Below are 16,852 nucleotides of genomic sequence, written 5' to 3'. Positions count from 1 at the left end.
TCGGGTCTCCCCATCTCGATTCTGTCACCAGGCAAGCTGGCATATGGTGGAACTCTAAGTCATAAGACCATAAGAAATGGGAGCAGAAGCAGGTTATTGGGCCATCAAGTCTGCTCTGCCATTCAATGAGATCATGACTGGTCTGATATGATATTCCTTAACTCCACTTCTCTGCCTTATCCCCATAATCCTTGATTCCCTTACTGATTAAAAATCTATCTAATCTCAGCCTTGAATATACTTAGTGACCCAGCCTCCACAGCCCTCTGCAATAAAGAATTCCATTGATTCACTTCCTTCTGAGGGAAGAAATTCCTCCTCATCTCTATCATAAATGGGCTCTGGGATTAAGCCCTCTGGCCCTCAACTCATCCACCCCCTCTCAGCATCCACCCCGTCAAACCCCCTGAGAATCCTACATCTCAATAATATCACCCCTCATTCTGCTAACCTCCAATGAGGACATATATAAGAACTTATGGAGGAGGTACTTCAAGCAAAGAACATCACCAAAAGAACAAAGAAATCTTTGTTCCTGTAATATTTACAACCTGAGATTTGTGTTCAGCAAGGGTGTTCGACCTTGGGAGTCAGCATACTCTTGATCACATCAAAACTCTGCTGTGTCCTAACCTGCATTGAGTCCCATTTACCCATTATGTCTGTGCTCACTGACCTACATGGCAGTTTTACAATGAGAGAAACATTTATACATGCAAGTTGCTTCTTTATTCTTTCATGGATGTGGGTGTTGCTAGCTAGGCTGGCATTTATTACCCATCCCTATTTGCCCTTCAGAAGGTGGTGGTGAGCTGCACTCTTGAGCCATAGCAGTCCTTGTGAGGTAGGTACACCCACCATGCTGTTAGGAAGGGAGTTCCAGGATTTTGACCCAGCAATAGTGAAGGAACAGTGATATATTTCCAAGTCAGGATGGTGAATGACTTAGGAGGGAAACTTATAGCCAGTGGTGTTCCCATGTATCTGCTGTCCTTGTCCTATGTGGTAGAGTTATGAGGTTTGGAAGTTACCATTGAAGGAGCCTTCATGAGTTATTGCTGTGCAGCTTGTAGATGGTACACACTGCTGCCACTCTGCATCAATGGTTGAGAGACTGAATGTTTAAACTGGTGGATGGGGTATTGATCTAGTGAGCTGCTTCGTCCTAGATGGTGTTGAGCTCCTTGAGTGTTGTTGGAGCTGCACTCATCCAGACAAGTGGAGAGTATTCCATCACACTGCCAACTTGTGTCTTGTGTGCATACATGTTGTATGTCCTGCAGTAACAGTCCTTGAACCAGATGTGTACTCATGATCACTGCCGTTGTGATATGGCCTGGCAACTACTGTTTCTGCCTCAATGTTGCCTCATTCAATAAAAAGTCTCACAACACTAGGTTAAAGTCAAACAGCTTTATTTGCAATCATGAGCTTTCAGAGCACTGTTCTTTCCTCGGGTGAGGAATTCCAAGGTCGGAATTGAACCCGGGTCTCTGGCACTGTGAGGCAGCAGTGCTAACCACTGTTCCACTGTGCCTCCCCAAGTCTCACCATATTCTTCCTACAAAATGCATTGCCTCGTCACACTTTGCCTCATTTGAACTTCATCTATCTACCTACTCCACAAACTTGTATCTTAGGAAAGCAAATGAAATATTGATATTTGTTACAAGAGGAATGGAATGTTAAAGTAGGGAAGTTTAACTACAGCTGTACAGGGTCTCAGTGAGACTACATCTCAAATTTAACATTTGATGTTGATTTCACAGCCATTGCTGTGCCAAACTTTGATCACTCTGTATGTGGAAGTGTTTTCTAATTTTGCCCTTAGGAGGGGCTCTAATTTTTACTCTTTGTGCCCCTAGGCTTAGACTCCCCAACCAATGGAAATAATTTGTCTCAGGTTACTGTTTCTCCTCCTCCTTTAATATGCCAATCAAATCACGCATAAATTAAGGCAGTATTCCTCTTCTCATGATTTAACCCCTGAGGTCCATGCATCATTCTGACAATTCTCCTCTCTGCTGCACCCTCTCCTTTATCCCAAGTTGTGCTGTCTGTGACTTCTCGCAGTTCTCCTGTGATCTGAGCAGTCTTTTGAATAGCTGTCTCACAACCTGCACCCCCTTATAAATATAAAGACTAGCTTTTCATTCATCGTTATTTTGTGGAGCTGTTCCTGATATTCTGATGGTTTCAAGACCTGGATATCAATGTTTCTGCCAATCCACAGTGATTGCAGCTTTTCTCCATTTAGAATGTCTTTCAATTTTGGGTCCAAAGGGGATCTTGCAATTCTCTACAATGAAATCTATTTTACACATTCACTTTATCAATATCTCTGTTTTTTAGATTATGTGAGAGCTGTCCACTACAATCTGCTCCATCTGATTTATTACCGTCTCGTGTTGGGATACAGGAAAAGTATTGTTTCTTGTGCGCTATACAGACAAAGCATACCATACATAGAGTACGCAAGGGAGAGGGAAAGGATAGGGTGCAGAATATAGTGTTGCAGATAGGGTGAAGAAAAAAATCAACTTAATGGATGCTAAGTCCATTCAAAAGGTCGATTGCAGCAGGAAAGAAGCTGTTTTTGTGTCGGTTGGAAAATGTTCTCAGACTTTTGTATCTTTTTCCCAACGGAAGAAGGTGAAAGAGAGAATGTCTGGGGTGCATGGAGTCCTTGATTGTGCTAGCTGCTTTGCCGAGGCAGCAGGAAGTGTAAATGGGGTCAGTGGCCGGGAGGCAATTTCCATTTCCATTGAATTTCCATTTAAAACAGTGGCTGAGTTGGTTCACGATGCCAGTCTTGGACTGGGGCAGCAAGTTAAAAGTCTTTCCAAACCTCACTGTGTTGCACTGGTCATGGTCATTATGGGTATTTGGGTAGCTTTTCTTGTTAATAATTGAAAAACCCCCTTTTGTCTCTTGTGATGGACGAAAAGACAGTTACGACAGTGCAGCGGAAATAAACCCAACCTGAATCCCTCCAGATTCTGCTCCCAGCCTCAAGCCCTTGGCGCCTGTCCCCTGGCACCCATACCACTTGCCTCCAGCCTCTCACGCCAGCCTCTCGTGCCCAGCCCACACGCCCACAGCCCTCAACAGCCGAGGGATTGAGATTAAAAGCAGAATTTTTTGCTGTTTGTAGAGCAGTTTGACGAACGGAGTGGATCAATCACAGTGCCAGGGTAACTTCCCCTCTCATCTCCTTCTCTCCTCCTCCTCCACCCACCACAACTGAACCAGCAACAGTGAAGAAACAGCCACACTTACTTTGGGATTGACAAATTGACTATGTTTGGACACATGTCCTGTCATGCTGTCACTTTATTTTCTAATCTCTGATGCTTTCCTCTGTATTGTCCATTGATTAAACTGTTCCAAATAGGTACTGTTGTTCAGCACTGTTCACCCTGACTTGGGTGGGACTAGTAGCATACTCATTTTGTTGAAAATGTTTTTAACCCCCTCAACTTTCACCCCACACCAGTCTCCCTGAGCCCCTGTCTGCCTCTTCACACTGCCTCTTGCCCCTTCACCCTGGTGATCCTGTTCCCGTTCCCCTGCCCCTGCCCCACCCTGGCATTTCTCCACCCTGTTGTCAGTTGGTGACAATGATGATAAGTGGGGATTAGGCCATACAGGTCAAGAAGGCTCCAGGTTTCCCTGTTCGCACTTTGAGCTCGGCATTCTCATTCCACTCCTGCTGTAATTAGCTGAGATTGAGTGAGGGGCATGGAGATATTGAAGTTTTGACAGCATAATATTAGACACGATCCCTGCTTGAAAGGGTCTAGTAGGTGAGCCTACAGCTCAGCAGGAGTCAGCTATGTTCTGCAAAGACCCCTCCCCCCACGGTCCCCATTCCCCTGTTCAGTGAGTGAACCTGTAGCCTAAGTTTACACGTGAAAACCGGCTACTTTGGGGATTAGGCTCCACCTTGAGTCAGTATCGATATCTTTCAGAGGCTTGATGGCTGAAAAACTGGTCTCCCATGGTGATTAATAATCAGGAATCGAAATAGGGGAATGGAGTGGGTCAGCACTCAAATAAGGGGAGGTTCCCCAAGAACTGTCAGTAGGTGGGGGATGGTCAGAGAGGAATTTGAAAAAAGTATGTGGGCCTTGAAGTTAATTTTCTCCAGTGACTAACCAGTAGGATGTGCACAGGGATGGGTAAGTCTTGGAGAATGGAGATAAGAGGGGTGACGAGTGTATACGAGCCTAGATTACTAGATTGGCTGAGGGAAGGCTGGAGCGTAAGAAGGCCAACAAGGTAATGCTTGAGAAACTGGATGGCATGGAGCTGAAAGGGGGAGCGATCGTAAAACAGGCAATGTCCTAGGCATAGGAGGCAACAGTATTGGCATAGACTGGAGGTGGCAGTCCCATGAAAGATGATTGTTGAGATGGTATGGGGGTGGGGATGGTAGGTGATGAGCCACAGAATGTATCGAGAGGTTTCAGTATAACATCTCATCCCAAAGGTGATACCTCAGACACTGCAGCATTCCCTCAATCGAGCACTGATTATATGCTCAAATCTCTGGAATGCCAGTTGAACGCTTAACCTTCTGACTCAAAGGCTAAGAGCGCTGCCAGCTCAGTGCTTAACCAAGGCCAATGGAAACACCTGAGCCATTGCCCCTCACTATGGAAGTGAGCTAGCATCTGGACTATGCCAGTGCAAACATTCAAACATCCCAAATATTTGTTTGATCAGGAATTCCTTTTGTTTTGCTTGGTCTGCCTCATAAAAGAGTGACCTCAATCTGTGAGCTTTTAATCATCTTCTGGTGATGAGCGAGTGCCCCAGGGCATTCACAGATGGAGATGAATACAGGGAACAGATGGTGCCTGATCGACTGGGAGCACAGCCACATGCTGAAGGTAACAGCTTTCAAATGGAGTAAGTGGAGCTTTGCTTGACTTACCTTTGGGGAGGGATGGAGGGGGAATATTTGAAGTATCCCTCCTTAGCAGGTGCTCTGGAATCCGAACATTACAGATTATATCTGAGCTTCAGAAAGAGTTCTGTAACCTGGTCTTGTTTCATGTTTCTGATCTCATTCAACATTCTGTGCCAACTGGCTAAATCCTCTCTTTGGAGAGCAAAGTTTGATGTATTTCCATTCTGGACTGTCCCCAAATTGATCTGACATTGATTCATTGTTTGAGCAGCTCATTTTCTTTGTAATGAGTTGTTAGAGCAAGGAATGCATTACCACAAGTGTTGTTTGAGATGGAAACCCTCTTTGTAAGGGGAGGTTAGATGGTCACTTGAAGCAAGAGTGCTATGGGATTAATATTAGATTGTTCTAGCACCAAACTGATGGGTGGAGTAGCCTCCATCTGATGTAAGCTGTGTTTCTGTGGCACTAAGATCTTCTTGGGTTCCTTGCACATCCTGGTGCTTTGTTTTCATTTGTTCAGGGGTTGTGGGCATTGCTGGCTGGGTCAGCATTTATTGCCAATCCCTAATTGTCCTTGTTAGGCTATTTCAGAGGGCATTGAATACTCATTGATTTGGGTCTCAAGTCACATGTAGGCCAGACTGGGTAAGGACTGGGTAGTGAACCAGATGGGTTTTTACGATAGTCAGCAATGGTTTTGTCGTCATCATTAGACTTTTAATTCCAGACGTTTGTTGAATTTCACCATCTGCTGTGGTGGGATTCAAACCCAGCTCCCCAGAACCCCTGGGTCTTTAGATTAGTAGACGAGTGACAATATCACTGTTCCCTCTCCTCTACCCTCTCCAATGACAGTTCCAACTCTCAATACATTCTACAGCTCACCACCTACCATCCCCATCCCTATGCCATCTCAACAATCATCTTTCATGGGACTGCCAGCTCCAGTCTATGCCAGTACTGCTGCCTCCTTTGCCTGGAATGTTGCCTGTTTTACAATCGCTCTCCCTTTCAGCTCCATGCCATCCAGCTTCTCAAGCATCACCTTGTTGGCCTCCTTGCGCTCCAGCCTTCCCTCAACCAGTCTAGTAATCTAGGCTCCTATACACTCGTCACTCCGCTTACCTCCATTCCCCAAAACTTATCCGTCCCTGTACGCATCCTACCGGTTAGTCACTGGAGAAATTTAACTTCAAGGCCCACATACTTTTTTCAAATTCCTCTCTGACCATCCCCCACCTACTGACAGTTCTTGGGAATCCTCCCCTTGTTTGAGTGCCAACCCACTCCATTCCCCAGTTTCGATTCCTGATTATTAATCACCATGGGAGACCAGTTTTTCAGCCATCAAGCCTCTGGAACTCACTTTCAATGCACTCATCTCCTAGTTCTAAGTGTGCTCACTGTCACCTTCCCCCCACTAGGATCTGTCATTTGATACTTACTCTCCCCTTTTCATGGATCAGAGGTGTCCTTGCATTTAAAGAGTGATGTATTAACACGGGGGTTGGTGACCTCCGTTGGCTGGATGATGTACTGCTTGACTTGGCTATTCTAGTTGTGCTGCTTGAAAGTAATGTGAAGTTGGTGTAAAAGGGCTTACGATTCTTGTAGTAATGGTTAGATGAACTTTGATTGGGTTTTTGGAAGCTGAAGCTGAAGCAGAAGGCTATGCTGCTGAACAGCCATGTAAGCCTTTTGCCTGAGTCTTTCAGCAGTTTCTCTCCCACTTTATTGTGAGAAAATGTGTGGAAAAATCCTCTTCTGTGATGAGGCAAAAGATTTCCATGGCAGTCAGGACCAGGCATAGGCCATTTAGCCCCATCAGCCTGGTTCACCATTCAAATAAATCATGGCTAATGTGAACATCAACGCCATTTATCCATGTTAGCTCCATTTTCCTAAGAATCCACTGAACTCGGTCCTAAATGCTCCAATATCTCAACATCCACAACCTTTGAAAATTCTGCCCCAATTCCTGATTTCACTGGGGGAAGTGCTGTAATGCTCATGCCACTGATCAATCTGAAAGAGCCTTAGTGGGATTTTACGGCCTCACTCGTCCCAAAACCATAAAACCCCACCCAAGATCAATGGACCTTCCTCTTGTCCGACCCTCGCCTGCTCCAATTCCCTTGGCAAATGTGGTGGTAAAATTCTGTTTCTGTGGTAAATCAGTTGAATATACTTGGACACAAGCCTGCTCTATTTCTTGTCAAACCCAGTGATATCCCAACAGCTGTTATTGAACAGGTTGTCAAGCGTAGGGAAGACAAACTAATAGTGTTTGTAAATGTGAAGCCCAGGTGATTGACATATAGCTCTGGGGTTTGGTGAGAGAAGGCTTTTATAAACATTGAGCAAAATAATAAACCCGATTTAGAAAGCAGCCCACTCAGTACCAATATTACACAGATGTTTGTGTAAGAATTAGCACTATGACAAGAAGGAACATTGGCAGCTGTTTCAACAGAACCTGCTGACATCCTGTGATAAACAAAGAATAATTGCAGGGAGCTAATCCATTCAAAGTCAGACAACATCAAAAATGTTTGTTGCCATCCCAGCCATGAGCTTGCATCATTCATAAAGTCAGGTTGAAATATCACCTTAAGTATGTCAAAAACATCTCAAGGCACTTCACACACATGGAAAGGCTTTGAACTCTTTTCTGTAGAAAATATTGACAAGTGACCTGATAAAGCTGGGTGGGAGGGTGAACTGTGAGGAGGTTCAGACATCCCTCTTTGTGATTTGGACAAATTGAGTGAATGGGCAAATGAAAGGTAGATGCAATGTAATGTGGATAAAAGGGAGATAATCCACTTTGGTAGCAAAAGCAGGAAGGCAGATTACTATCTGAATGGCTATAAATTAGGAGAGGAGAATGTGCAATGAGATATGGGTGTCCTCGTGCACAGTTAATGAGGGTAAACGTGCAGATGCAGACCACAGTAAAGAAGGCAAATGGAATGTTGGCCTTCATGACAAGAGGATTTGACTACAGGAAGAGGGATGTCTTGCTGCAATAATACAGGGCCTTCATGAGGCCACAGCTGAAATATTATGTGCAACTTTGGGCCCCTTATCTGAGGAAGGATGTTCTCGCTACGGAGCGAGTGCAGAAAAGGTTTACCAGACCAATGGTTGAGGAGAAATTGAGTCGGTTAGGATGGTGTTCACTGGAGTTCAGAAGAATGAGGGGGATCTCATAGAAACCTGTAAAATTCTAATAGGACTAAGCAGAGTAGATGCAGAAAGGATGTTTCTAATGGCAGGAGTATCCAAAACCAGTCTGAGGATACAGGGTAGATCTTTTAGGAGAAATTGCTAAGAGACTGGGGGGATGAGAGTAAAAATCTGCAATTAAAATGAAACTGTCAGATGATGAGAAAGCTCAAATTGTTCATAATGTACTTTAGGGAAGGAATTCCATCAATGGAATTGTGACTCCAGTCCCAATCCCATGTGCCTCTTAACTACCATGATGTAGCCTAGAAAGTCCATCAGCTGTTATTGAACTGCCAATTACCTTGTTTGGGAACCTGAAAAAGATGCTGATCGTGTGGGCTATGTGCCCAGTGTATTTTTTAAGTTTGTTTTTATTGATCTTGGTTAAGTTCACAGGGAGAACCCCCTCTTCCTCAGTGAATAGTATCTTGACATCCTTAACATCAGCTAATTTGGCAGTCAGTTGTTTTAAAGTTTTATTTATTAGTCACAAGTAGACTTACATTAACACTGCAATGAAGTTACTGTGAAAATCCAGTAGTCGTCACACTCCGGCGCCTGCTCGGGTTCACTGAGGGAAAATTCAGCATGGGCAATGCACCTAACCAGCACATCCTTTGGACTGTGGGAGGAAGCTAGAGAACCTGGAGGAAACCCACACAGACATGGGGAGAAGAAGCAGACTCCACGATGACAGTGACCTAAGCCAGGAATCAAACCCAGGTCCCTGGCGCTGTGAGGCAGCAGTGCTAACCACTGCCACCCCATGTTAGTTGCAGGGCTGGTATAACATTTCAGTTGAAAAGTGGCACCACTGACAGTGCAGCACTCCCTTGCTGCTGCGTGGTGCAGTATAACCTGAGTGGATTTTGACATTTGGTGTAATTGGTTAAATTGGTGAGTGGCTTGAGAAGTGTGGGCAATTACTGAGCAACACCTCAAGTACCGAGAGAAATGGAGGGAGACATCTACCGGTTGATAGGCCCGACTAGCTGAGAGCTGTGCTCTTATGCTTTCTGTTCCAGGTTATGCAGGTGGTACGGGAACAGATCACGCGAACATTGGCCTCCAAACCCACCTCCCTCGAGCTCTTCCGCAACAAGGTGAACGCTCTGAACTACAGTGAGATCCTCAAACTCCGGCAGACGGAGAGGATGCACCAGGAGGAGACCCTGGCACCACCAGTCCTGTAAGCCCTTGGTGTAGCTGTTGGATATAACTTGAAGTGGGCTTGGGCACCGGTTGGTATCTGTGAAGGTTGAACTTCAGCCAAAGGACATTTCAAACAATTGAACTCGATACTGAAATGAAGGGCACAATTCTGTTTGATCACATTAAGAAGAAAAGGAAGCCTCAAGGTTGATCTGCCATTCAATGAGATCATAACTGACCATTTATCTGCCTTGCCCCATATCCCCTGATAGCCATGTTTTTTGTGCTTTATACAGATCACATCACCCATACCCCAGTGTCTATATTCCATCATGATTTAGTCCATTGGGATTGTTTGCAGTGGGAGTGAATGGGAAAGTGTTTAGTCCATTGGGATTGTTTACAGTGGAAGTGAATGGGAAAGGGTTTAGTCTATTGGGATTGTTTACAGTGGAAGTGAATGGGAAAGGGTTTAGTCTATTGGGATTGTTTACAGTGGAAGTGAATGGGAAAGGGTTTAGTCTATTGGGATTGTTTGCAGTGGAAGTGAATGGGAAAGGGTTTAGTCTATTGGGATTGTTTACAGCGGAAGTGAATGGGAAAGGGTTTAGTCTATTGGGATTGTTTACAGTGGAAGTGAATGGGAAAGGGTTTAGTCCATTGGGATTGTTTGCAGTGGAAGTGAATGGGAAAGGGTTTAGTCTATTGGGATTGTTTACAGTGGAAGTGAATGGGAAGGGGTCTTGGGGTTGTTGGAAGGGAGAAGGGGTGGGTGCCATCATGTTTGAGATGCTGTAAATGTCCAAATGAAAGGAACTGTAAGCCCCACAAGTAGTCTTGCACTTTGAATCATTTTCCAAGTCAGGGTCCTCCATACGTGGTCATTTACATTTTCCAGTGACGTGAGGTAATCCTTGTCTGAGCAGAAATATTAGCAATATTTAAGAGACATCTGGATGGGTACATGAATAGGGAGGGAATAGAGAGATACGGACCTAGTAAGGGCAGACAGTCTTCAGTTTAGTTAGGGCAGCATGATTGGTACAGGCTTGGAGGGCTAAAGGGCCTGTTCCTATGCTGTACTTAAATTACAAAAGGTCACCTGACCCCATGTCTCCATCTTGGATCGAGCTAAATTGTCCATAAGCCATTCTGTTTTTTTAAATAAAAATGTTTGTTGTTTCCATAGATTCCCAGACATATGGCATGAGCATTGTAATTGGATATGACGTTTAGGACAGAGTGGGCAAAATGGCTTCATATTATTCTTTCACAGGGAATCCAGTGATTCAGTGACTTGGTGAGAACAAGCTATGAGCCTCTGGAGTTGTGTTGTAACCTCTCTACTACTGTGTTTAATAGAGAGGGCTTCTGTGTCTCTATCCTACCCAGATTTTGTAGAGTTGAGGACACACTCAGGTCAACTATGATCTTATTGAATGGAGGAGAATGCTCAAGGGGCTGAATGGCCCACTTCTGCTCCCGCTGGTATTAAATTTCACTTCAGTGCAAAGAAAAATATTGGAGCAACTTTTAAACCCGGTGAGAAAGTTCATTTTGGTTCATAGGTTTATCTTCCTGTCTGCAGGTACACACCTGTGTTCATATTTGCATGTCTCTGCATGTTTGTGTGCACATCTGTTTGTGTGGTGTTCTCACGGGTTTGTGTGGCAGAGTCTATTAACGTACATCCCTCCTGTCACTCAGGGAGTTGAGGGAGAGGCTGAAGCCAGAGCTGATGGAACTGATCAAACAGCAGCGACTCAACCGCTTGGTTGATGGGACTCTCTTCCGAAAAATCAGCAGCCGGAGACGACAAGGTAGATCTTCCCACGATTAACAGATTGACTAATGGAGACTGGTTCGTTCTAAGACTGTTTATTCCCTTCAGTCTCATGAAGGCCCTGCTTACGACTCCGATCCCGGCCTTGGGCTCTGCCCCTGACCCAGGCTCTGGCCCTAGCTTTGACCCAGACCCTGGCACTGATGAGGCTGTGGTTCAGTCTCCCTCCCATCCCTAGATTTCTCCTGATTGCAGTGAGTGGGCCACACTTCCACAGGTGCTAGCAACAGTAGAACACTTAGTGTCAGGTTAGAGAGAGAGGACAGTTACTCAGTGTTCCCGCTGTGGTTGCTGCCCGTCTATTTATGCACCTCATGTTGGAACCTCCACAGGAAGCTGCTGCGCAAAGTCACCAGTGAAGAATGGGTACTCGGGTGAGGAGCTGTGGATTGTACGCGGGGAGAGGCAGCACCTTTGGGTGAGGGAGGCAGAAAATTGTGTATGTGACAGGAAAACCTAGAGTAAAGCCACTCTGCTGTAAAGGGGCAGTTCACACAGTTAATATGTTGGAGAGGACAACAACTTGCATTGATATAGCACCTTTAATTAAATAAAACACCCCAAGGTGCTTGACAGGAAAGTTAGAACACAATATTTGACACTCAGTCACATGAAATATTAGGGCAGATGACCAGAAGCTTAGTCAAAGCAGCAGGTTTTAAGGAGTGTCTTAAAGAAGGAAAGTGAGGTGGAGAGGTGTGGGGAAGGTAGCCCAGGGCTTAGTGTCTCAATACGTGAAGACACGGCCACTGATGATAGATCGATTAATTAGAGATTGATTAATTAGGGAAACTCAGTGCTCTTGAATGTTGTGGGACTGGAGGAGATTACAGAAGTTTGAGGGTGCCAGGCCACGGAGGGATTTGAAATCGAGAATAAAAGATGGTATAATCTCATGTCTATCGGATGACTGGTTTTAATAGATATGAATAAGCCCAGGGTGTTTAACTTAAAGACTTGGTGCCACTCCTGTGACTTTTTGCTGCCTTTAAGCTTTGACGTAACTGATGGCTAAGGTTAAAGGCCGAATTTGTGTGGCCTCCTGCAGAGACAGTGCTATGGTAAAACTGCCAGAGTAGTTCCCAGAGAGGAAATATAGTGTCCTGACTGTGTGGGGGAGGGAGGGAGGGGTGGCAGTGCTGCTTCCACTGACAGCATTTTATTGCTGTGAAGTGACAGATTAGAGACCAAAGCTAATGTATGACATTAACCCTCAAGGGGTGTGGGGGAGAGCTGGGGTCAAGAAGGGATCAATGTGATTAAATTGAAAATCTAAGCTTTGTCCTTTGAAAGCTGCAGTGCCTCATTGATAGCGTGTGTCGTTGGACCTTGTTTAGGCACTTTTTAATTTCCATCCTGGTGTTAATGCAATTGGATTTAATTAAAATTGGCAGCCCTGTTGCAGACAGGCTGTAAATCACCCGTTATGAACCTTATTCACAGCAGCTGCCACAACCTGCATCAGCTTGAGGTGTTTCACCACAAGGTTATTTAGATCCATTGCTGCCAGTTAGCTGAAACAAAATGAACCCAGGATGATTCTAAGTTGTCCCCAGTGTCCAGACTGGATCGGGAGGGGTCAGTCAGTTTTGTCGGGAGGCCAGCTGCAGATAGGATTGACCAAAGAAAGAATTTCAGAGTTCAGGCCATAACCGGATTTTATCTGTCAGGAAAGTCTAAACAGGTGGAGGCCATCTTCTCTAGAAAAGAAACCATAAGAAGTAGGCCATTCAGTCCATTGAATTTGCTGCACCATTCAATGAGATCATGATTGATCTGATATAACTCTCAACTCCATTTTCCTGCCTTATCCCCGTAACCTTTGATTCCCTCACTGATTAAAAATGTCAGTCTCAGCCTTGAACATACTTAATGACCCAGCCTCTACAGCCCTCTGCGGGAAAGAATTCCACAGATTCACTGCCCTGTGAGAGAAGAAATTCCTCCTCATCTCTGTCTTAGAAATGGGCAATCTCTTGCTCTGAGATTATATCCTCTGGTCTTACACTCTCCCAGAAGGGGAAACAACCTCTCAGCATCCACCCGTCAAGCCCCTTTGAGAATCCTGTGCCTCTCAATAAGGTTGCCTGTCATTTTCCTAAACTCCAATGAGTACAGGCCCAACCTACTCAACCTCCTTATAAGAAAATCGCTCCATACCCGGAATTAAATGAATGAACCTTCTGTGGACTGCCTCCAATGTCAGTATATCTTTTCTTAGACAAGGGGACCAAAACTAGTCACCGTATTCCAGATGTGATCCAACTGGTGTTTCATTTAGTTCTAGCAAGTCTGATTTGATTTATGATTGTCATATGTATTAACATACAGTGAAAATTATTGTTTCTTGCACGCTATACAGACAAAAACATACCATTCATAGAGAAGGAAACGAGAGAGTGCAGAATGTAGTGTTACAGTCATAGCTAGTGTGTAGAGAAAGATCAACTTAATGCAAGGTAAGTCCATTCAAAAGTCTGACAGCAGCAAAGAAGAAGCAGTTGGTCCGTAATCTCAGACTTTTTTTGCATCTTTTTCCCGAAGGAAGAAGGTGGAAGAGCCAATGTCCAGGGTGCATAGGGTGCTTAATTATGCTGGCCTGATGGGCTGAAAGACTTGTTTCTGTACTATCAACAATCGAATGTAGGTTCGCCATTTGGTGAGCATTCGGGTGGCAGCCAGTGTGAAATCAGTTCCAGGATTAATGCCTGCCAACTTGGGGATCAAATGGGATGCTGCCATTTCGCGAGCAGCCCTCAGTGGCCTGAGTGGGTTTAAATGAGAAGTGCAGCAGAGAAGCAAAGGGTTAACCTTCTACTGTGTCTAATTTGACAGACAAGCTGTGGTACTGTCGCCTGTCACCTAATCACAAAGTGCTTCACTATGGAGATGTGGAGGAAGGAGGTGACAATCCGGCCATCGAATGTCTGCAGGAGAAGAGTACGTATTGCTCCTGGATATTCTGGAAACAAATTCTCTCTCTGGTTCACCATAAAAACAAATTATGAAAAACAGTTATTTTAATGGAGATGAACGCAGAACTTGCTATAACACAGAATGGTTGCAGCAAATAGCATGGATTGCTTTAAGGAGAGGATGATCAGTTAATGAGGAAGAATAATAATAAGAGGATCTGTGAGATGAGGTAGGTGTGGCAAAAGGCCTGTGTGGAGCATTAACTCAGACACAGACCAGGAGAAGGTGACAATCTAAAGAAACGGTCACTGTGTTCCAGAGTAATTCATTGGCTCCTACTCTGAGATACTTTGATCAGATCTTTTATCCATTGCCAATTGGAATAGAATAGAATCTCTACTATGCAGAAGGAGGCCATTCGGCCCATCGAGTCTGCACTGGGAGAAGTGTATTGCGATGGATAGAAAACTTGTTGGCAGAGAGGAAATAAAGAATAGGAATTAATGGGTGTTTTTCAAATTGGCAGGCAGTAACTGGTGGGGTGCCACAGAGATCGGTGCTGGGACCCCAGCTATTCACACTATATTAATGATTTGGGTGAAGGAACAAAATGTAACATCTCAAAGTTTGAAGATGACACCAAGTTGGGCGGGAGGGTGAACTGTGACACGGATGCAGAGATCCTTCACAATGATCTGGATAGGTTGGGTGAGTGGGCAAGTGAATGGCAGATGCAATATAGTTTGGATAGATGTGCACTGTATTACTCCATGATTTTCATTGTTTTCAGGCCAGCTTCCAGCTAGAGGCCTGTAACTTGGACACAGATGGAATCAGAATCACTGAACATGCCTGAGACCTTGCTTAGAAGTTGGGGTGCAATAGACTGAATGGGTAAATGCTAAAGGGCAGCATCAGCTAATTAAACACTTTGACTTGCCTCTCTTGCAGTTCCTGTGGCTGATATTAAGGCTCTGGTGACTGGAAAAGACTGTCCCCACATGAAGGAGAAGAGCACTCTGAAACAGAACCGGGTGGGTACAGGATGCAGAGGCACAGGCATTGCAAACACTTGATGGGATACAACCCATCTCCCACCCATGGGAATTACCATGCTGACCAATAAGACCCCTACGAGCCACCCTGAATCTAGTGAGCTGCATCAGAAAGCTCCATAGTGCCTCACAATGAGGTGGTAGTGTTGGCACTGTTAGGAAGCTCAGGTGGCCTCAGGATAAAAATCAAACCCTGGAGATAGCCTGGGACCTGCTGTCCATCTAAACGATTAGGATCATTCATTGAGTAGTGAGCTGTCAGCATGAGTTACCTGGAATCAGGTGACATTCTCCCTAAAAGTGCAACCTCAACCATAAGTTGCATTTATATAGCACCTTTAATGAATTAAAACAGCCCAAGGCACTTCACAGGAGATTTGGCAAGCAGAATTTGACAATATACCTCATAAGGCGATACGAGCACAGGTTACCAAAAGTTTGGTCAAAGAAGTAGAAAAGTGGGACAACCTAAAGGATAGAAAACCAGAGACCTTCCAAGCCCACTAACACCTAGAAGGACATGGACAGCAGACACATGCAGACATCATCACATTGAGATTCCTCTCCAATCCATTCACCATCCTCACTTGGAAATATGTTGCCATTCCTTTACTGTTACTGGGTCAAAATCCTGGGACTCCCTCCCTAACAGGACTGTGGGTTCATGGCTCACCACCACCTTTTGAAGGGCAGTTAGGGGAGGACAATAAATGTTGGCCTAGCCAATGATGCACATAATTTCTGTTTAAATTGTGATAGAAAGACTTGCATTTATATAGCACCTTTTGCAACTTCAGGCAGTCTAAAACCACTTTGTAGCCAATGAAGTACAATATATGCATTTAGTATAATGTAGAAATGCAGCAGCTAACCTGTGGACAGCAAGATCCCATTAACAGTAATATGATATTGAGGAAACTATCTATATTCAATGATACTGGCTGAGGGATAAGCATTGGCCGGGACACTGGGAATATCTCCCTTGGTCATCCTTGATCTAATCCAATCTTCTACCTCTACCTGAGAGGGCAGATGGGGTTTTGCTTTAATTTCTTATTGGACATACATTATCTCTGACAGTGTGACATTCCCACAATACTGTATTGGAGTGTCAGCCTTGATTATGTAACCAAGGCTCCGAAGTTGGATTTGAACCCAGACCCTCCTGATTCAGGTGGAAAATGGTGGGGGTGGGGGGGAATTGGGGTATTCCTCTTTAAATGGTGCCATTGGATCTTTTCTGATCACACAAAGACTTTACATTGCAGACCCATACGCAACAATCTGGATTCCTTGTCTTGCACTCTTTACGGTTGTATCCGCCCAGTGACTGTGAATATACATGGGCCTGTATCTATGCAGTGCTAGGACAGGAACAGGGATAGGCATCATGGCTGGGATCCTGATATTTGTGTTATTGCCAGTGCGAGTTTGCTGAACTGCCCGATTAATAACTAACGGCTCCGCACCAGAAGACGGAGACACTAGGTTCAGATTGTGAAAAAAGAAACAGATTTCTCACGTGCGAGAAGTTAACCCAGAAGCTCTGTCAGAAACTGAATGTGGGCCTTTATCAGTTCATTCCCAGCCTAACCTCAGACCCTGAGCTGACCCTAACCCTAAAGAATGAGAAAGAGAGCCCCATTTGTTGATCACCTTCCAGTGGAGGGAGGGAGCTGCTGTGTATTTGCAACATTTAAGTCTTCATTGCAGATTTTCTCCCATTTGTCTCTCCCT

At 44.8% G+C, this 16,852-nt stretch overlaps 1 protein-coding gene across 4 annotated transcripts in view; it reads left to right on the top strand.

Moving 5' to 3' along the window:
* Positions 1 to 16,852, top strand: part of elmo3 (engulfment and cell motility 3) — a 112,598-nt gene that overhangs the window by 86,807 nt on the left and 8,939 nt on the right. For all 4 annotated transcript variants that reach the window (XM_080187220.1, XM_080187217.1, XM_080187218.1 and 1 more), the window contains 4 exons: positions 9,175 to 9,338; positions 11,009 to 11,121; positions 13,980 to 14,084; positions 15,012 to 15,094. In XM_080187220.1, coding sequence (XP_080043346.1) covers positions 9,178 to 9,338; positions 11,009 to 11,121; positions 13,980 to 14,084; positions 15,012 to 15,094 — 462 coding nt within the window. In that variant the 5' untranslated portion in view covers positions 9,175 to 9,177. The remainder of the gene's footprint in view (positions 1 to 9,174; positions 9,339 to 11,008; positions 11,122 to 13,979; positions 14,085 to 15,011; positions 15,095 to 16,852) is intronic.

Source organism: Carcharhinus amblyrhynchos, chromosome 4 (assembly GCF_965287045.1).
Source record: "Carcharhinus amblyrhynchos chromosome 4, sCarAmb.v2.hapA, whole genome shotgun sequence".
Taxonomy (NCBI): domain Eukaryota; kingdom Metazoa; phylum Chordata; class Chondrichthyes; order Carcharhiniformes; family Carcharhinidae; genus Carcharhinus; species Carcharhinus amblyrhynchos.
Note: the sequence above shows the minus strand (reverse complement) of the source record. Positions and strands in the feature narration are given on the sequence as shown.